We start from the raw sequence: 26,106 nt of genomic DNA, 5'->3' as shown, positions 1-26,106 counted from the left end.
GATAAGAGAGAAAAAGGTGATGGTGGTGGTGGTGGTGGGGGGGTGTTCCTCTCAATTTTTGGCCATCTTTTTTTTTTTTTTTTAATCAGCTGACAGTGGAAGTGATCTTCCACCGTCACACGCCAACATCACTTCTGTGTGTCACTTTTTTTTTAATTTTCTTTCTTTTTTTTAATTATTTTTATTTTTATCAAAAACTAATAAAATAATTTAATTAAATTTCTTTATAATGTAACTAATTGATAATTTAAGTACCACTACTGAATATTTAAATTATTTCACTAACTAAAATAATCAATATATTAAAATGTTTATATTTCAATACTAAATAAAATATTTCAAATTATAAGAATAACATTAGAAATATATATATAAATGAATGTATTGCAAAAATTATAATTGAATTAGATAATATTAAACTAATATTTGAATGATATATATATAAAAAAATATAAATTTTATATCTTAAAAAAATTTTGGGTTATTACAATATAAATTAAATATATATCCTAAAATAGAGTGATTAAATAATTAATTCTATTAAAATGTCAAAATTAAATAATAATTTCATAATAAATTTTCCTTTTATATATAAACTCTAATTTTTTCAACTTACAATAATTAATATTATTAAATAATTTTAATCTATTAAATTTTATTTTTAAAATAAATATTTCAAATTTATTATATTATATTTACATATATATTAATAATATTATTAAAATTTATATAAAAATATTTAAAATTTAAATATTTTTATTCTCAACATTTATAGCTAATATATGAAATAATATTGTTATAATTGAATAATTATGTTGTAAAATATTAATTATCTATTAAAAATAAAAAATAAACTTATATTTTAACAAATTTTTATATTACTATAAATAAAAAAAACTAAAAAATATCTTATTTATTGACTTAAATATAAATTTAAATTTCGAATGTTAAAATATTTTTTAAAAATTTTGACATTAAAAAATTTTAAATCAACTAATCAATGAGTTATTGAATTATTAATTTAATCACCGAATCATTTGAATTTTTTTTAAGTCTAACTTCTTATCTAATTCAATGAGAAAATCGTTAGTTTACTAGCAATCATTATTAGGCTATGCCAGCTACTTCAATTAACATAACTTGCAATTTCACAAAAATTATTAAAAATAAAATATAATTTTTCAAAAAGCAGTTAAATTTTGAAATAATTTTTTAATATTAAGATAGAATTTTAGACTTTTATTAGAAATTTTATATGTGTTATACTATAATTTTTATTAATTTATTGTTGTTATAATAATAATAATAATAATAATAATAATAATAATAATAATAGATGAAACAGGATTAAGCAATTTTTTATACTAAATTAAATATTCCAAATTAGGACCGATAATTGTATAGCAATCTGTGTAAAGCCCTGAAAAATGCTAAAAAATGGATGTTGAGTATGAGAAGTGCATAATAATGAAAATGGGCCCCGCAAAACAAATCATATTCATAAGTACCGTTTGAGAGCGAAATTGCACAGCCCACCGTTTATGCCAGAATTTTGACCCACCCACTACCACCACCACCTCCTCCGCCGTTGTTTTGGGCTCAGCCGCCACTAAAGCTAACTTTGGATCCCTCTTTCCCTTCGGAAACCTGACAAAACCACCAAAGTTTTTCGCTTTCCAAAAAAAAGCAAAACAAGGCCTAAAACTTGATCTCTTCTTCCTCTAAATCTAATGCCAATGTCTCAGTTGTGTCCGATTCTGATAGTGAATTTGCTTTTCTTGCTTAGCTCTAAAGCGGCGTCGTTTCCTCCGGGATCCCGGTCGATCCTTCGAGAATTAAGCAACAGTAACGCTGTGAAGGCAGATTACGCCGTCGATTTGAACGTCACCAATTTCGATGCAGTTCTTAGAGACACTCCTGCTGCGTTTGCCATCGTCGAATTCTTCGCCCACTGGTTACTTCTCTAACTCTGAAACGAAGAACTAGTTGTTATATAAATTTGTTAAATACGCTTGATGCTGCTTTTTATATTTTTCCCCATCTTAGCTATGGAACTGGAAAAGACGATTTTTTTTATTTTTTTTAATTTTTAATCAGTGTAGTAGTGAAACTGTTTGGTAGCTCCAATTGGGTTCATTGAAAAAGATCACATCCACTTGAGAGTGGTAACTAAGACTAGAAATTTATTTGTTTTAGTCATTTATTATTAGAGGAACAATGATTATTTTGTTTTCAACCTTAATATGTAAGAGTTTATTCTCAGCCAAATCATGGAGTGTGTTAGATTTATTTGAGCAGCCATGATTTTCATAAACTGAGCCCTGATTGAACTATTTCTCAAATTTTTATGGAGAGGTTATTCAATAGTTTGATATCTAGTGAGTTTTTTAATCTTTAATGCAACTATCGGTCTCATGTTGAATTAAAAAGATTGTAATGAAAAGGCCCTTACTTTGGATTGCCCGGTGCGAGTAGGTTGACCAATATTTTGTATTTATCTCACAATATGCGTTTGATACTCAGTTTGGAATTGGGTAGTTTGACAAATTGAAGCTTGATGACACTGGATTTTGATATTTTTTTCCTGGTTACTCAATGTGCATATGTTTTTGTATCAGTAGAATATCATACCTTCAATTTTTTTTCCCTTAATGTTATGGAGCAATCTGATATTGTATAGATTAATCCTACAATATGATTAGCAGATTAATTCGTGGAAAGTTTTTAAAGGAGAAAATATTTAAAGAAACGTGAATTGATGCATTGGATAAAATTGGTTTTCACTGTGATTAAAATCTGGTGATTTCAGTAATTGTTCCTTGTTTTCATGATATGCTATTTGTGGTGTAGTGTGTGAATAGTAGAATGATTGTTCAGACTCACTTCTGTCAATTATTTGTTTACAGACTTGGTTTTGAAATTTAGTTGTAATAAACCCATGTCCATCATGATAACTGCCAACATGGTCTGTTTTATAGCATCACTATTTCTCAATATTTTAGAGTTGAAAACATAGTTGATGCAAAAATGAGATAAAAAAACTTTCTAGTGATTGATTTTTTTTATACAAAAAAGTGGTCATCTGCTTGTAAGATAACATTTATATTAATATGATTCAAATCTAATGGTTCTTTTTTTAGATTTTGCATAGAAGTAAGTCAATGAAATGTCAACACCAGCCTGTTTGTGAAATATCTTCATTCTCCCCATGAAATTTGATGCCTCTATATATATGTGTAACGACTGTCATATTTATTTTCTCTATGTCACATGACATGTACCGTTGATGTGCTTTTTGTGTCTTTATTTGTAAGTTATCTGACATTATGCTTGCTCTGTAATTACTGTTTTTTCAGGTGCCCTGCTTGCAGAAATTATAAGGTATTGTATGGAATGTTTTTGTTTTTGACATTTCTGAATGTATATGTATATTTCCTTATTTTTTGATCTTGGAGCTTCAAATGTGCAGCCCCTTTATGAAAGAGTTGCAAGGCTTTTCAATGGACCTGATGCAGTGCATCCTGGTATTGTATTGATGACAAGGGTGGATTGTGCATTGAAGGTATATGGACCGTTTTCTGGACTTGTTTCATACATGCTGTGGTGCACTCCTGCTCTTCTGAAGTTTTCTGTTGATTTTTTCCATGGATCAACAATTACTAGTTTCCATAAAAAGTTGAATTAGGTTTTCTACCTTGATACTGACAGTAAATTTTCCATTTCCTCTTCGACCTGAAAATAGTTTTGGAAAGTTTTATACCCTTACAGAATTAAATCAAAATAGAAATCGTGAAAGGCCATATGCATATTTTGTGTTATATGGAATATCTTTTGTTCTGGAATACCTGTATAATCATGTTTGACACATTGCATACTTAATGTTTAATCCTTGTTCGTATGGGATAATTTGCTCCCCATTGTTAGAAATATTTTATATTCACTGCTACCATTTGTGGGAATTTCATTTGTACATGAAGTAGTGGGCTTTATCCGTGTACCATAAAGGGATTTGTTTCATCCTCCAGTCACCCTAGTGAAGTAATTGGTTATAGGTTTCCTTCTCTTGCTCTCAACAGTGAATTGTTCATGATACTGCCTATCCTCAATTTCTATATTTGCAAGAGGGTGAATGAAAAAAAAAATCCAAATCTTACCCACATTTTCAATTGTTGCCATTTCTTATAAAATTTTCAAGGGGTCAATGAACTTTAGAATTTATAACAATGGTAATTACCTTCTAGTTTATCTCTAGGGTGTGTGCCCTGCCGACATAGCGTATTTTAATGGTTTTTAAACCTGACCAGGATGATATCTATTTCAAAAAGTGAGGGCAAAGTGAGAGAAATTTTCTTTTAGTTTTCCATTTTCTTGCCCATAATCTATATATATATATGTGTGTGTGTGTGTGTGTGTGTGTGTGTGTGTTCAATAGCTAGATCTTGTGTCTATTCAACATAAAAATCTATTACATTAAGCCACATTGGTGCACACTCCCTAGTGAGAGAAACTAGTCCTTTGCTACAGAGCCACAAATTCTAAAGTTGGTGACCTTATTGATAATTTTAAAAGAAGAGGCCACAATTGAAAAGGCACATAAAGTTTTTGTTATTGTTTCTCTTATTTTATCTTCACAAAAATTGCTAATAATTATACTGTTGGGAGATTTGTACTTGGAAGGATCTTACTTTTTTCCAAGCTTTAACCACCATATGACTTTTCGATCTTTTTTTCTTTTGTGCATATGTGAACTGCTGATAATGCCTAATAGTAAAATACAAATTACATTGAGAATACAAAAAATACAAAATAAAGACGGTGACCTTGTCTTTATAAGAAAGGAGGCAGGTCAAGATGATACGTGAATGAACTTAAAGCCCATGGCCATGCACATTGTGTTGCTTTAAACTATTTTTAATTATTTGTTATTTGAATTAAGAGCTTAGATATATTTTTATGAAAAATAAGAAACCCGTTGTCAGTTTGGTTTCTCAGTTTATAAATGTAAAATCATGAACACTCTGGTTAAGTATTTTTACAACCCAATACCAACCAACAAATTGTTAAACCACTAAAATTAGGTTTGTTTGGTGAACAGCCTTGATGAGGCCGTAGAGCAATTAAATGACCAAACATATAGTAATATTATTCTGTTTATATATAAAATAACCTTTAATTGTTATAAAGGGTTGGCAAGGTGAGATAGAGCATTGTAGTTATTCACATTGGTGCAAGGATCTATCCCCGTCAGTTGTCACACTGTTAATTTTAGCTCTTATTATTGATAATTCCCTCTTTCTAATTTATTTGTGCCTCTTAGTACTGTTTAATTACATATAACACTTGATTCTATTTTTTTACAAGCATGACTTAGTGAGTATTCCCTTTTTAACTTGTTTGGCAGCACAGATAAATAATAAACTTTGTGATAGATTTTCGGTGAGTCATTATCCCATGCTATTTTGGGGTCCACCTTCCAAATTTGTATCTGGCAGTTGGGAACCTAAAAAAGAGAAAAGTGAAATTCTTGTAATTGATGATGGACGGACAGCAGAACGCTTGCTTAATTGGATCAATAAGCAGTTAGGCAGGTATGAAGTATTATTGACCATGTATTGTTTTGTTGTGATTTATTGTATCTTTAGTTCAAAACATTATTTGATATTGGAATTTGTTGATTTTATATTGACAAACATTGTCACAACTTCTCAATTCTGGTGCCCTTTGCCTTTGACATTTGTAAACAGTTCTCATGTTCTTGTGCAGTTTGGTTTTGGCTCAGCAATAGCTTCTTGATTTTTACTCTTCTGTTTGGAATAGGCTTTGAAACTAGAACCTATCCTAAGTGCAGCCCATGACCCATTCTTAGTTTTACTTCTAAGATAATGCCTCAAGGCCGTCAATTCATTGATTTCTGATGCATCAAGCTAGGGATTGTTGAAAAAAAAAATGTTCATTCAGTTAAAACTTTTTAATGAAGCATTCTTTTGACCATGTATGTTTCTTGCGAATAAGAATTTTTTGTGAGTTATCATGTGTATTTGCACAAGATACTCTCTTTTCTAAAGGAAAATGTGGATTTGCATTAAGGCAGTCATCTGTTCCACAACAGCACCTTCTTTTGTGTGGCATCCATTCCAAATATTTCACACCTATTTGAAAATTCAATTGATTTTTGAACATCTGCCATCTTGTTGAGCCAAACTTAACAGGATTTTCTGAACTCAGTTTGAGATGGTTGGTTTCCAAATGTTTTCAAACCAGTAAAATTTGGAATTATGCAACAAGAATAAAAAAAAACCATAAGCATTTGTATCACTGTGATTAGGATACTGATTGAACAGTAATCCTCTTTCGCAGTAAGCAATCATAGTTGATTTGCCAGTGGATTGAAATGTGATAAATTTTTTGAAAGATGTATTTTTAATCAATTACCCCAATAAAGATGTATTTTTAATCAATTACCCCATTAATTGTCCAGTATTCCAATATCTATGCAACGGACGACACACTGCTTCTATGTTTTTGGTAAATGTAAAAATGATGCATATTCAAGTTTTAGACTGAAATAAAAATGAAATATCATGAGAAATCTTTTTACTCTCTTTTTTTGTTTTTTCTTTTTAACATGTGCCTATTGTTTTCTGTGATGAAATCTAGTTGTTAATGGTTTATAATGGCAATATATATTTTGTTGATTCTGCAATACTGCCTGTTAACTTCGGTCCTTATCCTATCTTTATTTTTTATGATTGTACAGCTCATATGGTTTGGATGACGAGAAGTTTGAAAATGAGCATCTTCCATCAAATATATCAGACCCTGGCCAGGTTTTTTCTATCAGCATAGCTCAAAAATTCTTTGTAATTTCAAAAAAGAATTCTTTTAATTTTAGATGGTAAGTTCTTCGGTGCATGGTTTATGCAAGATTGCACGTGCTGTTTATGATGTTGAGGAGGCAACAACCATTGCTTTTGAAATTATAGTTGAACACAAGGTAGACATATCCATTTATTACAGTTATTTATTGTGTGTTTGCCTGTGTGTGCTGTGTATCTTTTCCTTCCTTTCTCTACCTATTGTTTTTGTGGTGGTTCTGCAGATGATCAGATCAGAAACTCGTGCTTTACTTATTAAATTCCTTCAGCTTTTAGTGGCACATCATCCTTCTAAGAGGTAAAGACTAACTTTTTTGAAATGAAGCTTTGCCATAAAATGCAGTGATTCCTTCATTGATTTACTCTAGACTATTTGTGATAGGTGCCGGAAGGGAAGTGCTGAAGTGCTAGTAAACTTTGATGATTTGTGCCCTCTAGATGAAAAACAGGAGATTGTTAGTAATGGCAAGAGTGTGCTGGGGAATTTCCAGATATGTGGAAAAGAAGTTCCTCGGGGATATTGGGTAGGTGCTTTTCTTCATTTCTTCCTCTATTCTTTCATTGTGGCAGTGCTTTGCTTATAAGTTTGATGTGTTGATTTGATCTCAGCTATTTTGATATTGAATTAGTAGATATGAATGAATGCGCATGATCCCATTTTCCAGATACTATGCAATTAAATTTGTCATATTAGTTATATTAACATAAAATCTAACTATTATTAAAAAAAGCCTATCAAATGTAACATATTTTGTTTAGAATATATGGCTAGAAACCAAAATTAAAATAAAAAAAGTTTAAAAGATGGAATCAACTATTAAAAATCAATGAAGAGACTGCAAACTCTTGTAGCCTACTCATCATACAGGACAAAGTCAAATGAAGGTCTACAAAATTGGGTATAAATGTCTTACATATTTTCTTAATTTCCTACACCAATGGGAAAGTAATTTTCCTACCATTTGAGATAGGAAATTACTTTCCCATGCATATAGGAAAGTAAAGTGGGACCTATAAGTTTAGGAATTGAACTTTCCAGTACAAACCAATCACTTGAATTTAACATTCCTAGTTACTTTCTTGGTAGATTCTGGCAAACAAATGCACCCCAAAGCTTCCATTCTGATGCCGTTTCCATTTTTTTTTTCATAAGAAAACTGTAGTTGTGTTATGATCCATCTGTTCCCATTATTCCTCAATCAAATAGAACATGTACGATTCATATTTGTTAAAAAGATATTTATTTCTACCTTTTTTTTTTTTCATTTTGGTAGCTAAGATGACATTTATCTCCACTCTGAATTTATATGTGCTTCACTATTTGTGTTCATCATTCGTTAGCATTATTTTTTTAGTGGCATATTTTAAAAGAGCTTTATGCGTTCCTTTTCAGATGTTTTGCCGCGGCAGCAAGAATGATACTAGGGGCTTTAGGTAATGATTAATTTTCTTCATTCATTATTTTTATGCAGACAGATCAGTTCTTTGTCATTTCAAATTGGAGACTTACTCTTAAGTCAATTTTTGAGCTCACCCATTAAACGTGCTTGAAGAGGCTGCATAGAGCTAATAAAGTGAGCTTATATTTGGTCTTGTTCTGAGGTCTTCAATTCCATAATTCCATCAGTTGACATGGCACAATAAGGGGGCTGAGCCACCAGTTCAGTGCGGAGAACATTTTGTAAGGAACAAAGCATGAGTTGGGCTGATTCATTAGCCTGACAATGATTGAGTGGTAATCTCACTTTGAGAGGAGTATTAGACATGGTGGAAGGAAGAGCCACCATATAGTGACATGGTGGCTTGTGTGCTGAAATGGCTGTGATTGCGATTGCTAGTAGTGGTGTGTAGCATTACAGATGCCATTTGTGCCAAGAAGGCATAAAGTGTACTTTCAGATGCCACAATCTTTTTACTTCTATTCATAATCAGCGGTTTCATTTTCTTGTTTCCATAGAGTAATTTCAAAATATCAAAGAGGGGGAGGTTAGTCTCGCCCTTTGTGCCTTTCTTGTCAAATTACAGTTTTATGTTTCCAGTGCATGCATGGTCAATGTGGCTTCTATGATCAAGGGTTGTATTTCCGATACTGCTGAATGCTGCTTGAGTTTATGGCCAATTTTATGGAGGTTTACAGTAACAATGCCATTGCAAATTTTCCCCGAACTTGGCATCTTTAGTAGTCTTTTCTCTCAAGTGGGACAGAATTCACAGAAATGCCCCTGATATTTATTTATTTTTAAAGCTACTATAAGCTTTGTTTGCACTCATTAGTGTTTAGCCAGTTATCTTTATTGATTTGCCTGTTTATTTATATGCAGTTGCGGATTATGGGTTCTATTGCATTCATTGTCTGTGAGGATTGAGGATGCAGAGAGTCAGTTTGCCTTTACAGCTATATGTGATTTTATCCACAATTTCTTTATTTGCCAAGAATGTCGCCAACATTTCTATCATATGTGTTCAAGGTAAAAGCAAGTCATTAAGAATTCAGTTTTAAACTGTCCAAGCTTCTTTCAGCTAACTGTGGGTTGTAAATACAGTGTTAACAGTCCTTTCAACACGTCTCGTGACTTTGCCCTTTGGTTGTGGAATGCACATAATTTGGTAAATGAGAGGTTAATGAGGGAAGAAGCATCTCTTGGAACTGGTGACCCTATGTTCCCAAAGATTATTTGGCCTCCAAAGCAGCTATGCTCTTCGTGTTCTCACTCTCATGGCCGGAAAAATGATGGAACCAATCGGATTGATTGGGATACGGATGAGGTATACAAGTTCTTAACTAATTATTATGGAAAAACGCTGGCTTCTCTGTACAAGGACAGCAGTCTTCTTGGGAGTGAAGCGATTGATGGGGCTATTGAAGATTTGGTGGCCTCAACAAATGCGGTAGTTGTGCCAGTGGGGGCTGCATTGGCAATTGCTCTTGCTAGCTGTGCATTTGGAGCGCTTGCATGTTATTGGCGTTCACAACAGAAGAGTCGGAAGTATTACCACCAACTACACTCTTTAAAGAACATATGATATTTAGGAGGGCTGTGCGCTTTTTCAAAATTATAATGAAGTATAACAGAAAAAGGAAAGAACAAAGAAACAGAGAGAGAGAGATTTTAATAATTAGGTAAATTTTCTTATTTGTTTTCATTCCCCAATATTTCAGGCCAAGGAGGAAGGCGGAACTAAGATAGTTAGAAGGACCAAACCATACACAGCCATTAAGCTGCCTGGTCGGGTGAAATCAGGCTCTGATAGGAATCCAGATTACACACTCACTAGCCTGCTTTGAGGTCCTCTTCTTTACCCTCTTTTTGAAATTTTTCCTTCTCAATGTATACTCTGGACTTGTACAGATTCATGTCATAATTGTAATTTTGGAAGAGAAATTTTCTTGGTCATTTCATTTTATGTACCTGTATCTGTATGTCTTATGTGTACTGCATGGATCCACATTTTTGCATGTATCTGCATATAATAGGATGTTTGCTTCTATTTTGAGTTTTGCTGCCACTCAATTTGCTTCATCCTTCTCAATTTGAAGCTTCAGATGGTGAAGAGATGTGCTGTTTAAACTAGGAACAAAATCACATCTTGGTTTAGTCTGCTTATGCCTTTTACAATCTACTGGTATTGCAAGATTTATTATTTAGAGAGATCAATTTCAAATTTGACCAGGAAAGGATGCCGATAATGTCTATATGATCTTTAGCAAATAGATTATTTTATGCATTCTCTTTTCATTGGCCTTGGTTTTGTCTATGATTTGCTGGTAAACTTTTAAACATCAATTGCATGATTCTGTATGGAATTCGAATTGAACTTCGATGGCGAGGTTTGCATAAGAGGGTCTTGGTGGAGGAAATAAGAAAAATATGCCCAGAGAGACTATGGCGGTACTAGCTATCCGATAATGCTTTGTCTTGCATTACAATTTCTCCTTGTCTGTGGATCACTAACTGGGCTAAGTCAGGCTCACCAACACGTTAGGAGTTGTCCGCTATGATCCAGGGCTCTCATGGTTCTACCCCAAAAAGAAGCCAGTAGCCTCGCCACACTAAGCACAAGAATTCATACGGATCCCTCAACCAAAAGGAGTCAAAGATTGGATGATAAATTCTTGTTAATCTCGAATAAGGTCTTTGGTATTAAGAAATTCTTGTTTTTGGTAGATCGTAATCAAATATAAATATGATTATATATTAATATTGTCGGATATTAATGGGAATCCCTTAACAATTGGCTAGTACAACTGTTAACTGGGAAATGTAGTTGTATGTGCAGCTACGGCCTATGGTAGATTTGGCCGTGGGCTGGTTTGAAATCGGAACTGTACTGGTTTGAGCTAAAATTGACAGAGAGTCGGACTAAAATTCAATCGAAATCAAGCAATTTGATTCTCTGTCAAACTAGATTTTTCTTTTTGAAAAGTGAAATAAAAGAAAAAATTTTAACATTTGAATTTAATCAAAACCAGAATCGAGCCAAATCCTTAGGGAATCCTGAAGGCTTAGTTTCGGTCCCTTCGAATCTTCAATTGAAACCACCGACTCTGGCTCGGAATTAGATCCAAGCCCGCTCTGTCCTACGGCGGGTCCAAGCAGTAAAGAAGAAAAATAAAGAATAAATAAAAAGGATACAATGCAAGTGATATCATTTTATCTGCTTGTTTTGAATGTATAATTTTGTAAGAATTCTAACTCAATTGATTTCTTTTTTGTTAATTTTTATATGAACCCTAAAAAAAAACAGGAGAAGACATTTTTAAGCCGCTTGTCGCGTTCCAATAATTTCCAAATCCTTGCTACTACAGATGGTTATCAACATGGACATGGTTAAAAATGTCTGCATATACAATGGGATATTTTCCTGTACAAACTTCTTAGATGATAACCAATATAGAAAATGCACATTCAATAACTTGAATAATAGTTAGTTGACAATTGCTTTCTAAATATTTCCAGGGTAACTGCTGCCTCTATCTCAGCTGTTTGATAAGCTATAACATTCTTTCAGAAACCAGAATCCAGTTAAACTGTGGCTGCAGAGAGAATCACCTTAGAAGTTTTACTTTTCAGTCTTTCTTCTGACGTCTGACAATGAAGCCATCTTCATATACCTTGAAACACAAGACCAACTTAACAATTGGCAGATGCTGCTGCTGCTGCTCACTAGCCGATGCCAATGTTTTATTGTGAAATTACTTCCATTTTGCACACAAACAAACTAAGGAACATTGTTTATATGCTGCTGAGCCTGCTCACTTGAAAGCTCAGCTTCTGCAGCAAAAGACACATTTGGAGACTCCTAAAGGCCAAAATAAGAGCACAAAATTAAGCAGTGCAATTATCATTGACTAGAACATCATGAGCTAAACATCTCAACTACACAAAAAGAAGTAGAATCTCATACTCATGTCAGAAATTGAATTTACCTCTTGATGGCGGCGATGTTGGAGTGCGGTTACTGCTTTCACGATAACATATACTGGAAGAACAATCCCAGCAATTCGTAGAAATAACAACTGTCAAACAAAGTAAAGAAGAATAAATAAATGCTTTTGTACCTCGTGAATTTCATCAATATCCTCTTAAAAGAAATGGAGATGTAAATTGCCATACCATGAGCAATGGGAAGGAAATTTCATTGGTCCTAGTAAGGATGACTGGGAGAGTATGCCGCAGAATCAAAAGAATCATAAACTGCAAAATTCACTACCAACAATGAGATTGCTGGGGGCACTTTGCACTTGCAGGATGCAAGTAACGGATGAATAGGCTTTTGAACCATACATTATTCACCAAAATTAAAAGTAATAATGTTCATATGAATCAAGGTAGAGAGAGAAATTTACAGCTACAGCAACTGAGCGAAAGCAGATTGAGTTTCTTGACGAAGCTGAATACTCTTCATGGTCAGGATTAAGGAAATTACGGTCAGTTGACACCATTGCTATAAAGCGGGGACCACGTAAGTCTCTTCCAGAAGTCTCCCAGTTTCTCCTGATTAAAACACCATATCACATTGGTGAAGTTCTAGTGAAGTGAAAATAAGTAGGCACAGCATAGCAGCAGGTATACAAAATTACCTGAGGTTCACTGGAATACGTCTAATTTGATATAGGGGTGGCGGAGCTGTATAACCAGGTGTGAATTGCTGAAAATAAACCAATTTACTGTCAAGAAGCAACTACAATTCAATTTGATATTGGCAGACTAAGAAACTATATGAAGTACGAAGGATCCCCCAGAGACAAGTAATAGTAACTAAATAGAAATATTATATCAGAACAATGAAACCCACCTGATGGCATATCTCACATATGGTGTTACCCTTCTCATTACACCACCTTTGAACACATCTGCGGTGAGCGTACTGCAAATAAATAGAATCAGTAAGATTGTTTAATAACAGAAAAGTCAAATGTCAAAGTGATTGAAATCAAATTGACAATGAAATTTTAAATTCCAAAATTAACAAAATAACCAAAAAAGAGAGTCTAACTTGGCAAGTAACTTGACAGTCAAATCAGCTAAATGGAAGGATATATGGATCAAAACAAATAAACATTTCCAAAGCTTCAAATTATCTGATCAAATAAGGGCCTAACTAACCTTCAGGCTACCGCAACAAGAGCAAGGCGTCTCCATGTTGGAATCTTCATCCTCATCCTGGCATATCCTGCATTCCACCATTTTCCTTGGAGTCGACACATCTCCAAAATCCACTTTCTGGGAAGATATAACAATTTTTGTTTCATCAATTGCTGATGCTGTTGCCTGCATCAATCGGTTTCTGCTCTCAATTGCAGCTTCTAATGTAGATTCCGTTATCAATCGATCCACCAACAAGACAAAATGATCCCCCATCACCAAATTCACAGACAACCGACAATTAATTTGATTATCTCCAATTAGAATTCCAATAAATGCAGGCCAAAAAGCAAGCCTTTGTTTTCAATGGAGAACCTGAAAGCAGAACTCTTTACAGTTGGAAACGAAAAGAAGGTACAGTTGAAAGCAAATGCTACAAGGAGAAGGACAAAGATTGTTTAAGCTACAAAGAATTTACCTTTAATAGAAACTGAACAAAGGGGTTAAGTTAAATTGCCTAACAAATCATCACATAAAAGGCCCAACAATCACAAGACATGGCAAAGACCCAATTGAGAAATATGCATAAAGCATTGAAAATGCATGGAAACAATAAAAAACAAGAGTGACCAGACAGGACAAAAAAAAAAGCGAAATGGAAGAAACCGAGATGCTAAAAGAGAGAGAACTTTCCACAATCAAGGACTTAAAAGAGAACGAGCATCAAAACAAGAAAAAGCTTATAACGAAAAGAAAGAATATGATGAAGAAAAGGGCAAACTTACAATAAAGGATTTGAATTTTCTTGAAGCTAGAAAAAGCTCTTTGTCCTTTCTTTTATCTCAGTTTTGGGATGAAGCAAGAGATTGAGTGAAGGAACTCAATTAACAAGCCAAAAACTGGGCACAAGTATAAGCTATATATCCATATAAGTTTCTTTCTTTAATCCTTTCTGATAAGCTTATAGCTTAGAAAAACAAATCCCCCCCTTTTCCCGCAGGGTGTCTATGAGGTGCTATATATGCATATGGGACTAAAGAAAGAATATGTACGAGAGAGAGTAGAGAGAGATTGGTAATATGGGTAGAGGCTTTAGTCGTGTCAATCTCAGAGATTGGTAATATGGGTAGAGGCTTTAGTCGTGTCAATCTCAAGACACAGAAGAGAGAGAGAGAGAGAGAGAGAGAGAGAGAGAGAGAGAGATTGAAGCGGCAAAACTCGTTCAACCATTGACTTGGTTCCATGACATTCGAAATTTGGTCTTCTTTCTCCATTTTTTCTCCTTATTTCTTTATTTTTCATTTATCCATTCATCATTGTTTATTTAGATACTTCGTCCTACTTGTTAGGAGGTGTGTTTGGATTATGGGAAAATTTTCTTAGAATCAAGTAGATTCAAGACAAAGACAAATATATGAATTACACTTGTATATATTTCATAATATATAATATGTCTTTTATTCATAATAAATTAGATTTAAATAAAAATTTTTTTTAATTAGATATAAAGAACTTAAGATCTATATAATTTATTTAATTTACATAATAAAAAAACTTAAAATCTAGATAGGAATTTTATTTATGAATAGGCTCAATTTAATTTGATTAAAATTTAATTTTAAAATAATATAAATTTAAGGTCTTATAAATTCTAGCAATCTCACTAAATTTAATAGAGATTTACTTATAATTTTACATATTTTTTGATTTAATGAATATAATTAATTTCAATTAATTTTAAAACCCAATTAATAAAATAAAGTATTTTTGAAGATATTAATCTATGCTATATATATATAAACAGTTAATAATTCTATTATTAGTATTTTATCCATTGCTTAGGTTTATATATTCTCAACATGTGTGTGAAATCAACCAAAATTCATATAGAAGCAAATCAAGTTGAATTTAATTAGCAACCAAATTGGACCATTGACTGGCTTGCTCATTGACCCCCTCCACAAGTTCTTCCATATGGTGTTTTGGATTGGTTGACATTGTAGTTGAGTGGCACCAAATGTTTATACCTTGAAAATGTCTCTATTTTTATATAATTTTATTTTATTTGATTTTAATTTAATTATATGGATTATAGTTAATGAATATTTTTAAAACCATCTTAAATTTTAAGATAAAAAGAAAAATCAGTTTAATTGAGTGATGACTTGATCACCTCCTCTTTGATTGGTTTTGTTGATAACTAACCCAACTATATGTATAAGCTAATTGTATAATCTGAAATTGTCTCATTTAGGAATAGGTACCATGTTTTGCTTCAAAGTCTTCAAACCCTTCAATATTTATTGTGATTACTCTTGATTTATATAATTTTTATTATTTAATATGTCCAAAATTTATATAAATCAACTATTTAAATTTATTAATTGTCTCATTTATATTTAATTAATTTTTATGTCTAACATAGCGTTTGGTTCAATTTTATAATAAATTTTAAAATTGAATTCTGATATCACACAACTTTATGAAATTCATTTCAAATTTTATCAAATTTGATAGAAATTGATTTTAATTATATCCCATTTTTAGATTTGAATTCCAAAAAGGAATTGAATCTTAGGAATTGAATTTTATTTCATTTTTAAATTAAATATATAAAATATGAAATTCAATAAAATTTTACAAAATTTTATGTTTTAGAATTCAACTAAAGAAGCTCTAAAACTAAATCATTGATAAAAACAAGTAGAGATTTTGTGGTTGAACAAACCCTGTCTGTATATGAGAAAATCAAAGATCATTATTGTCTTGTTCTGCAATTAACAATTAAGATCATCAATTCTTTGATTGGTTTCATTAAGGTAAATATTCTTTGTCTGTAGTTTAATTTTCTAGCTAGTGGAATGAAGATTCAAATATAGTTGAGTGATGATGAATGCAACATCCATATAATAATATAAATAATAGGCTGAGTGGGTGAGCTGATCATCTATATATATATATATATAATCATAATTATTATTTTTATAAAAAAAAAGATAACTTATAGTCATAGATATAATGACACTAAAAGTAAATAAAAATATCAATTAATAAAAATAAAGTGAAATTTTTTATTAATATTAATTTTTTTTATATATAATTAAATCTAATTCATATTAACAAATTAATAATAATAATAAAAATAATAATAATAATTAAAGATAGTTTTTTTTTAATGGCAGAATTTACATTCAAGGCCCAAAAGGGTAAGTCATACAATTCATGGGCCTAGATAACAAACCAGAAAGGAAATTAAGAGGCCCAAAAACTCATATATAGGGTGAGCCCAATCCAAAAAGGCAACCTAGTCCAATTTCAATCGCCAGCATGAACCCTAGCCCACAAGAGGTGAATCAGGCAGCCACCACGCTGCCCGCCATTTCTCTCGAAACCAAGATAATTCCACTCAGGTCTCCATACAGCAACGTCACGTTCTCCGAGAAGGTGATGCAGTACATCTCGCTAGCGTCTAAATCTTGTATAGCATGAGAGTTCACTTATCACGATCTAATTTTATGGCCCGATGTTTGCTGGTTTTACAACCATTGCTAGTGTACGGATCGCTAATAAGTAATAAAGTGATAAGTAAAATATCGTTCCCATGAGGAATTTAATTAGCAATTACCAGGCTACACAGCAATTTTGACTGTTTAGGCTACCGAATATAGATGAAAATGAATTAAACCTATTTTAGATGATGAAAGTATTCTTGAATTAAACTATTTATAAAAGCAATTCCAGAATTAAGATTTCACATTACAACTTTACTATGGATTTTAATCTTGTCTATTTATCGAATTGGGAATAATTGCTTTGATGGAAATTAATCGTAGGATATCCTAAGTCCTCTCTCAAGGCACTTAAAGTGTATTTTAATTAACCTAAACCCTACTTTCGTGGTGATTAAATTAATTAAAACCCTTTAAAATCTGTTATTAATTTTGGAATTTCACAAAGGTATCAGCCTATCTCTAGGTCAGATTTCCTAGGTTCAAGATCTCAAATTTCTAATATTAATTTTCACCTTTAAGTCCTTCAATTAATATCTGTAATCAATACTAAGTGGGTACCGACATACCATGCATTAAGATCACAAGAAGTTGAATAAAAAAAACTAAACTCAAATCCAATAAAAAAAACTCAATATTTATCCATAATAATAATTGTAAATGTTACTCTCCTAATTCCATAATAAATGAATTACTCACTCATGGTAAGTTGAACAAACATAAAGGAAATAAAATAAAAGAACATAAAGAGTCCGTTTAGAGAAATAGAACAAAAGAACTAAAGAGGAATGACTGCAGTCTCGATCCTTGTGGGACTTCAGCTGAGGGTCTTCCTTTTGTGCTGGTGTTCTACTTTTTAAGACGGCTGCGGAGAATACAAGTATGAAAAATGAAAACCCTTCTGAAAAACTCCGAAAAGCTCTGCTAAAAAGGTTGAACTGAAAAGAAGCTCTCTCTGTTGTCATTTTCTGCTTCTATTTATAATAGCTGGTCTAGGATTAGGTCTTTAGAATCCCAAAAGCATTAGGAGTCTGTTTGGAGTGTGTAAATAAGAGCTGGAATTCGGATTAGGAAATTGGCTGCCGCATAGTACATAACCTGTGTGTCACTACACGGCCTAGAGCCGTGTAACTTACTGGAACTGAATGGTTGCTTCTTGCATTGGCACAGAAACTTACACAGGTCCGCGCTGGGTACACGGGTCTGATTACATGGCCCGTGTACTTCTATTTTTGGAGAATTCTTCAAGTTTGTGTTCGACAAAGACTTACACGGGTCTCCATAGCTTACACGGGTCTGATTACATGACCCGTGTACTTCTGCTTCTTCTTTGGCTCTTCTAGTTTTCTTCTGGCAGTAGGTTACGCGGGTCTGTGGCTTTGTTTACACCACCCGTGTACTTTGTATCAGAAGCTTTTCTCAATCCTATGACCTTTCCAAGTTTCCTTCTGTGCTCTTATGTTTTTGAACTTCACCCAAATACTTGAAATGATGCAGAAAACATGGAATTTAGAACTCGACAATGGAATTTACAGAAGTTAATGAAATTAATGGTTATGCATGAGATTACTATTCTAAATGCTATGAAATATTATACAAATGTACTTAAAACATCTATATAATACAAGTGTATCAAATATCCCCAAACTCAAACTTTTGCTTGTCCTCAAGTAAATTAAAACTCTCTTTAGAACACTTTTTAGGGGAAAGCTTAGAAACATAACCATAACTCAATATACACACTATTGGACCCTTTCAACCTTCATACCAAGGCATAAGGGCTTCAATAGTTACCTGCTTAAACCTTCACACTTTTCATGGAGTTTTAACTAGTTATTCCTCTATGCAAGGCTATTAATAAGTTACAAATAACTTATTTTATTAGGATAGACTTGAGAAACACTTACTCCCCCAAATTTGCCTCTATTATGGATAATTGTGATGGAGTATTCAAATTGCAACTTCATATGCATATCTCAATTTCCTATCTCTACTAATGTAGCATACACTTTTCAAAAGATCAAAAGGTCTTTAAAGGGTTGTAATGGGGCTAGAGGATAATGACTTGGTTGCCAATGAAGGGTTTTTAGGGAATGCAAATATGAGGATAGTATGTATGTATGCATAAAATATCAAGTATACTAAGTTTATTCACTGATTTTGTATGGAGAGGAAGGGCTTTTAGTTTTTTATAGTGCCAAGCATGCTTCCTTGATACTTATCTTGGGACTTCTTCTTCTCTCTCTCTTTTTTTTTTTTTTTTTCTCTCTCTCACTTTTTTTTTTATTGCCCTTTTATCCTCTTCCCCAAACTCATTACTTTTGCTGGGTTGGAAAGGCAAATTTTTCTTTGATCTCAATTGCACACTTGCACTCTTTCTTGAGTTCTACATCTTCTCTCCATTTTCCTTTTTTACACTTAATATACTTTTTACTTATACATTTAGCTTCCTCAAAAGGGTATGGTAGGTGTTTAGGCTAGAGGCTAGGTAAATAATATGGATAAATAATAAATTTTTAAGGGGTAGATATAGGTTTCAAATTGGCTACAAGGGATATATATTTTAATTAAAGGTAGTTAAGGCTTAGTGAGGCTATATCAAAGAATACCCTAATCATTTCTTCATCAAGTATATACTAGAATTTCTCCTTGATAGATCCAAGAGATATGTTCTAGAGCTGGTGAGGCATTTTTAGGTTTGCTTGTATTTCAAGAATTTTCTCCTTACTTTGCAAGTTCAATGTGACAAATTAATAGCTGTGAAGGGGTTTAACTAGTCTAGCTCCCCTAAGGTGATTAAGTTATTTTACAGACAATGATTAAAGCCTTTTTGCCTATCCAGATACATTCATTCCTCTTCCCGTGGAGTCCAATTATTAGCTTATTGAATTTTGAGGTTATAGTTCTAAGTTAAAAGCCAGTTCAAAAATAAAATAAAGAATCTGAAATTTGCAAAATTTTCTGGATTTTTGATACACAAGTATGATATGGATATAATTAAGCAATGCAATGCATGAAATGTATGAAAATGCATCAGTACCCTCAAACTCAAATGTGGCATTATCTTCAATGTCAACATAATATGCAAAATTAAAGCATAGCACACAGAATCATCAGAAAAAGGCATATTATATTATTAAGAAGTTTAAGGTTTCGACAAAAACAAGCAATAGAGACCTATGAGCACTGAGTAGGATTAGGGCATATAAATTTTTACATGAAAGATCTTATCCTACAGTCCTAGCTCTAAAAAGTCTCTGATGGTGATGATGGTCCCTCGCCATCGAGTCTCTCCATGATCATATCTAGTTTGTTGTGGGCCTCCTGGAGACTATCCTCGATCGCGTGCATCCTATTGTTGATGGTAGTCTCCATTCTCTGAAGGTAGGCAAGGATGGGATCTATCGGGGGTGGAGTGTAGGGAGGTACTCGGGCTGGAGAATCATGGTGAGGTGGCTCTTGGGCTTCCTCCAATGGCTCTGATGGTTCACCAGGCTCTGGTTGTGCTTCTCCTCTTCTGGGGATGACATTGCCTTCAGCATTCACCAGGTAGCAGATGTTCCCAACCTTCTTACATATCCCCATGGATATGCAGATCGTTTGGTCTATTCTAGTTATACCAGCAATGGAGTACAGCCTGTTATGCCCCGGGACAAAACTGAAGTGCAGTGTGAGGGTTGTGATGAGGCCACCAAGCACTATTTACCCTGTAAGCTAGTGACATAGGCGGTGGAGATGGTTGCAGAGGAAGAAACCCATGTTGTAGCACTGTCCAGTGACCATACACCATAGGAAAAAGAGTTCGTTGGAGTTCACTACGCCCAGGCTATCCCCTCGGCCTATTATGGTGTCTGCGGAGAGTCGGTGCATGTATCTAAAGGCGTGACTGGTGATGCCAATGGATTTTGATTTACTGGAGTTGTAAATTTCAGTGTTTGGTGCGATGGAGTGCCAGAATTCCACATTGTTGTCGATCATTCGATTTTGTGGAATTTCTTGGAATCTAGCATTGTCAAAACTAAACATCGTGTTGAACTCGTCCATGTTCATAACGCTGTCAACCCCAAAGAGCCTGAACTCGATCTGTCCCCTATTTTCCCGATCTGTAGGCCATAGAGTAGCGTTGAAACTCCCTAGGAACTCCAAGGTGGTGTCATGGTAGGCTGGAAATTGGAGTTGGGCAAACCTGGTCCACCTAATACTGTCTAGCAGCCCGTCGATCTCCTCTCGAAGGTCGAGTTGTTCCAACAGCCCGAAGTCCATGTATTTGGTGGAGATAATCCTCTTGTTGTTGAGCCGAGCACATAAGTCTGGGTGGGTGCTGTCTTTGAATGGCTTGGTGATGGAAAACTCGGGTTGTGGTAGTTGTGGTTCGGCTTGTGGCTGTGGTTGTGGTGCGGCTCGTGGCTGGGTTTGCCTGGTCCTCAAGCATTGGGGTGATGGTTGAGGAGGGAAAGGTGTGGAGTCACCTCCATGCCTTGAGGAAGAGCCCATTCGTTGGGCTGATCTTTTTGTAGGTGCCATTGATGGTTTTTTAAGAATGAGAGGCTAGGGTTTGTGAGGAAAGGAGAAGATTTGAAGGGTTTTTATAGGGGAGGAGGCTTGGAGAGGAAGGGTTTTGATTATGAGGGAGTTTAAGGGAGTGGGATGAATTTAAAGGGTCATTGTGACCCTTCGTTTCACGCGTTTCGCGCCCCAGGAATTGTGTCTGCGACATGATACACAGGTCGTGTATCACTACACGGGTCCAGACCTGTAGACCTGTGTAACTTTCTGTCCGAGATTTTTCTTTTTCTATCGAGTTACACTGTTCATGTAACTTTACCCAGGGACTCGTGTAACTTTCTATCTGAGGATCGCAATGCTAGGTGAATTACACCGGTCGTGTAATTTTATTCTGAGACCCATGTAACTTTCTGTCTCTTTTAAATTTAAAGCTTTCCTTTCTATTATCAAAGCATGACCTGTGTAATGTTACACGGGGTCAACCCGTGTAATTTTTTGGGGCTTGTACAGGGGTCTTTCCTGAATCTTAGAATGTTACATGGGGCGTGTAAGACTAATACACGACCCTTGTAATTTTCTAACTCTTCAATTCTCTCCATATGAAAAATTAATGCTTTCCACAATGCATAAAATGAATAAAAAGATTAGCAACAGAGCTACTTCCCTGGTTTTGTATGGTCTCCCCTTGTGTGGTTTAGACTTGACGTCTCCTCTCCTTTATTGCTCTCAATCTCTACTTCTTGCAGATTTGAGACTTGGGGTGCCTACAAAATAAAGCATAAACAAACACAAAACACAAATAAGATTTGAAATAAAGGAAATTATAAAATTAACTAAAAAAAAAACAAAAATAAAAGTAGAAATTTTGGGTTGCCTCCCAAAGAGCACTTATTTATAGTCATTTGCTCGACTTTGCTTTCGTTCTGTCACGGTCTGTCTAGAGGGTTGCTGAAGGTGCAGTTGGTTCCCTCCCCTATGAGTTCTCCTTAAAAATATGGTTTCAGCCTTTACCCGTTCACTTTGAATGCTCCTGAGGTTTCACTCCATATTTTCATAGCTCCGTGCGGGAAGATTTGCATAACCTTAAATGGTCCTGACCATCTTGATTTCAGCTTTCCTGGAAATAGTTTTAATCTGGAGTTGAAGAGTAGGATAAGGTCTCCTTCTCTTATTTCTTTCCTTGTTATGTGTCTGTCATGCCATCTTTTGGTCTTGTTTTTGAAGATTTTGGCATTCTCATACACATCCTGTCGGATTTCTTCCAACTCATTGAGCTGTAGTAGTCTTTTTTCACCAGCAGCCTTGAGGTCAAAATTCAGGGTCTGAATTGCCAAGTAGGCTTTATGTTCAAGTTCGACAGGGAGGTGGCATGATTGCCTATAGATTAGCCTAAAGGGTGTCATTCTAATTAGAGTTTTATATGCAGTGCAGTATGTCCACAATGCATCATCTAACTTCACAGACCAATCCTTTCTTGAGTGGTTTACCATTTTCTTTAGGATTCGTTTCAGCTTCCTGTTTGAAATTTCTACTTGACCACTGGTTTGAGGATGATAAGGTCTGGCCACCTTGTGAGTCACTCCATACTTTTTCAAAAGTGTTTCAAATTATTGATTATAGAAGTGACTTCCTCCATTGCTGATTATCACTCGTGGTGTACCAAATCTTATAAAGATATTCTTCTTAAGGAACTTTGTGATCACTCTAGCATCATTGGTTGGCGTGGCTATTGCTTCTACCCATTTTGACACGTAATCAACACCAACCAAAATATTCTTGTTTCCAAAAGAAGAGGGGAATGGGCCCATGAAGTCTATTCCCCACACATCAAATATTTCTACCTCAAGTATACCGTGCAGTGGCATTTCACTCCTTCTGGAGATGTTACCTATTCTTTGGCATTGATCACAAGCCAGCACGAAGGATCTCACATCCTTAAACAGGTTAGGCCAGTAAAACTCTGCTTGCAAAATTTTAGCTGTTGTTTTTATGGTGCCAAAGTGTCCCCCATATGGTGATGAATGGCAGTGCTGGAGAATACTTTCTATATCCTCTTTCGGTATGCATCGTCTTATCAGCTCGTCATTGCATCTCTTGTATAGCAGAGGTTCCTCCCATGTATAGTATCGCACATCATGTAGAAATTTCTTCTTTTGCTGATAAGTCATGTCAGGTGGTAAGACCCTGCACACAAGAAAATTCACAAAATCAGCATACCAAGGAACTAGGGATAAGGCTAATAATTGCTCATTGGAAAATGAATCATCAATTGGCAAATCCTCGATGTCTCCTGTGTATTCCAGTTTAAGCTTAGAGAGATGGTCAGCTACTACATTTTCGAATCCCTTTTTGTTCTTGATTTCAAGGTCAAATTCTTGCAGGAGTAAAATCCATCAAATCAGCCTTGGTTTCACCTCCTTCTTGTTCAAAAGGTACCGGATGGCAGCATAATCTGTGAATACAATGACTTTTGACCCGATTAAGTAGGATCTGAATTTGTCAATTACAAACACAACTACTAGGAATTCCTTTTCTGTGGTAGCATAATTGATTTGTGCGTCATCAAGTGTCTTACTAGCGTAATAGATGGCATAGAGCTTTTTATCTTTCCTCTGTCCAAGTACTACTCTCACAGCATAATCACTAGCATCGCACATGATTTCAAATGGTAGCTCCCAATCAGGTGGTTGCATAATGGGTGCTGAAAGGCTTCTTTTATCCTATTGAAAGAAACAAGGCAATTTTCATCAAAATCAAAGGGAATATCTTGACTTAAAAAATTTGTCAATGGTTTAGCTATTTTGGAAAAATCTTTGATGAATCTTCTATAGAAGCCTGCATGTCCCAAAAAGCTTCGTACTCCTTTGACTGATATTGGTAGTGGCATCTTTTCAATAATTTCAACCTTCGCCTTGTCAACTTCAATCCCTCTTTCTGATATCAGGTGAACAAGAACTATGCCTTCTCTTACTATGAAGTGGCATTTTTCCCAATTCAAAATTAGGTTTGATTCTTCACATCTTTGTAACACTTTGGATAGGTTAGCTAAGCAATCATCAAAAGTGGTGCCATAAACAGAAAAATCATCCATAAAAACTTCCATGATATTTTCAATATAATGAGAAAAAATAGCCATTATGCATCTTTGAAAAGTAGCAGGGGCATTACAAAGACCAAAGGGCATTCTTCTATATGCAAATGTTCCATAAGGGCATGTGAATGTGGTCTTTTCTTGATCTTCTGAGTGAATAGGGATTTGAAAGAATCCCGAATACCCATCTAAGTAGCAGAAGTAGGAATGTTTTACTAATCTTTCTAGCATTTGATCTATGAAAGGAAGAGGAAAGTGGTCCTTTCTGGTGGCGCTATTTAATTTCCTATAGTCTATGCACATGAGCCAACCAGTAACTACCCTAGTAGGGATTAATTCATCGTTTGCATTTTGAATGACAGTTGTCTCACCTTTCTTAGGTACTACATGCACTGGACTAACCCATTTACTATCAGAGATCGGGTATATAATATCTGCATCTAATAGTTTCAAAATTTTCTTTTTCACTACTTCTTTCATGGTTGGGTTAAGTCTTCTTTGATGTTCAATAGTGGGTTTACTGTTTTCTTCCGTAGGTATCCTATGCATGCAAATGGAAGGATGAATCCCTTTTAGGTCTTCTATTTTATACCCTTTGCTCTTGCTATGTGTCCTAAGCACTCTTAGTAATTTTTCCTCTTCTATTTCAGATAGACTGGCATTAATAATAATAGGATATTCAGAATTGGAGTCCAGGAATGCGTACCTTAGCGTAGAGGGGAGAGGTTTGAGTTTTACTTGTTCAGAAATTTTCTTCAGATTGCTTTTGGTTTGTTCATCTTTCAGCTTCTCTACCTTGAAAGCTTGAGCCAGGGGTAGGAGTGGATGAGCTGCTAAATATTGTGCACAGGCTGCTATTTCTGTGTTCTCATCATTTGCTGTGTGGCTGTGCACAATGCATGCTTCAAGGGGATATTCAGAATGGGTCTTATGAAATTCTTCCTCAACTTGCTTATCAACTATGTCAACTATGTCAACTCTAAGGCATTCATCAGGTTCGAATTTGTGCTTCATTGTGTCAAACAAGTTGAATTCCACTTCTTCATGCCCTACCTTGAGAGTCAGTCGCTCATTTTTTATGTCTATGATTACCCCGGCGGTTGCCAAGAAAGGTGTTCCCAAGATGATGGAGATTTGAACATCCTCTTCCATCTCAAGGACAACAAAACCAACTGGAATTAAGAATTTACTCACCTTGATAGGAATGTTCTCAAGTATTCCCATAGGATAGTTAACGGACCGGTCAGCTAATTGCAATGAAATTATTGTGGGTTTTAGTTCTCTGACTTCCAGCTTTTGGCATATTGATAGAGGTATTAAACTCACACTTGCCCCAAGGTCATAGAGGGCCTTGTCTATTTTCTTGTCACCATTAAGACAAGGTATGAAGAAGCTTCCTGGATCCTTCAGCTTTGGAGGCAGTTTATTTTGTAATATGGCACTGCATTCCTCTGTTAAAGCAATAGTTTCATAGTCTTCCAGCTTTCTTTTCTTTGACAGAATTTCCTTAAGGAATTTGGTGTAGGATGGCATCTGAG

General features: G+C 34.5%; 2 protein-coding genes across 4 annotated transcripts; one reads left to right on the top strand and one right to left on the bottom strand.

Moving 5' to 3' along the window:
- Nucleotides 1–1,466: 1,466 nt before the first annotated feature.
- LOC110668406 (sulfhydryl oxidase 2) lies at nucleotides 1,467–10,364 on the top strand. 2 transcript variants are annotated; one of them, XM_021829612.2, is made up of 12 exons: nucleotides 1,467–1,954; nucleotides 3,357–3,381; nucleotides 3,470–3,562; nucleotides 5,407–5,588; nucleotides 6,758–6,827; nucleotides 6,926–6,994; nucleotides 7,100–7,173; nucleotides 7,258–7,399; nucleotides 8,269–8,309; nucleotides 9,197–9,343; nucleotides 9,419–9,862; nucleotides 10,036–10,364. In XM_021829612.2, the coding sequence occupies exons 1-12, from the start codon at nucleotides 1,731–1,733 to the stop codon at nucleotides 10,061–10,063; spliced, it is 1,539 nt and encodes a 512-aa protein (XP_021685304.1). In that variant the 5' UTR covers nucleotides 1,467–1,730; the 3' UTR covers nucleotides 10,064–10,364. The 2 variants fall into 2 exon arrangements, with proteins under 2 accessions (XP_021685304.1, XP_021685303.1); XM_021829611.2 differs by lacking the exon at nucleotides 10,036–10,364 and having other exon boundaries at nucleotides 9,419–10,029.
- A 1,266-nt stretch (nucleotides 10,365–11,630) lies between these two features.
- On the bottom strand, nucleotides 11,631–14,566 carry LOC110668407 (uncharacterized). Of its 2 annotated transcripts, none has more exons than XM_021829613.2 (8): nucleotides 14,248–14,566; nucleotides 13,484–13,895; nucleotides 13,173–13,244; nucleotides 12,958–13,025; nucleotides 12,724–12,871; nucleotides 12,491–12,571; nucleotides 12,304–12,393; nucleotides 11,631–12,176 (listed from the first exon to the last, which is right to left on the bottom strand). In XM_021829613.2, the coding sequence occupies exons 2-8, from the start codon at nucleotides 13,736–13,738 to the stop codon at nucleotides 12,096–12,098; spliced, it is 795 nt and encodes a 264-aa protein (XP_021685305.2). In that variant the 5' UTR covers nucleotides 13,739–13,895; nucleotides 14,248–14,566; the 3' UTR covers nucleotides 11,631–12,095. The 2 variants fall into 2 exon arrangements, with proteins under 2 accessions (XP_021685305.2, XP_021685306.2); XM_021829614.2 differs by having other exon boundaries at nucleotides 13,484–13,837.
- Between the last annotated feature and the right edge of the window lie 11,540 nt (nucleotides 14,567–26,106).

Source organism: Hevea brasiliensis, chromosome 13 (genome assembly GCF_030052815.1).
Source record: "Hevea brasiliensis isolate MT/VB/25A 57/8 chromosome 13, ASM3005281v1, whole genome shotgun sequence".
Lineage (NCBI taxonomy): Eukaryota > Viridiplantae > Streptophyta > Magnoliopsida > Malpighiales > Euphorbiaceae > Hevea > Hevea brasiliensis.
Note: the sequence above shows the minus strand (reverse complement) of the source record. Positions and strands in the feature narration are given on the sequence as shown.

What these genes read in the sequence shown, in the direction of transcription:
- LOC110668406 (XM_021829611.2), top strand. Translation starts at nt 1,731, where the DNA reads ATGCCAATGTCTCAGTTGTGTCCGATTCTGATAGTGAATTTGCTTTTC. An exon ending in AAGTTCCTCGGGGATATTGG is followed by an intron (nt 7,400 to 8,268) that starts GTAGGTGCTTTT and finishes GTTCCTTTTCAG; the next exon opens with ATGTTTTGCCGCGGCAGCAA. An exon ending in TTCTATCATATGTGTTCAAG is followed by an intron (nt 9,344 to 9,418) that starts GTAAAAGCAAGT and finishes TTGTAAATACAG; the next exon opens with TGTTAACAGTCCTTTCAACA.
- LOC110668407 (XM_021829613.2), bottom strand. Translation starts at nt 13,738, where the DNA reads ATGGGGGATCATTTTGTCTTGTTGGTGGATCGATTGATAACGGAATCT. An exon ending in CTTGTTGCGGTAGCCTGAAG is followed by an intron (nt 13,245 to 13,483) that starts GTTAGTTAGGCC and finishes ATTTATTTGCAG; the next exon opens with TACGCTCACCGCAGATGTGT. An exon ending in AACATCGCCGCCATCAAGAG is followed by an intron (nt 12,177 to 12,303) that starts GTAAATTCAATT and finishes TTTGGCCTTTAG; the next exon opens with GAGTCTCCAAATGTGTCTTT.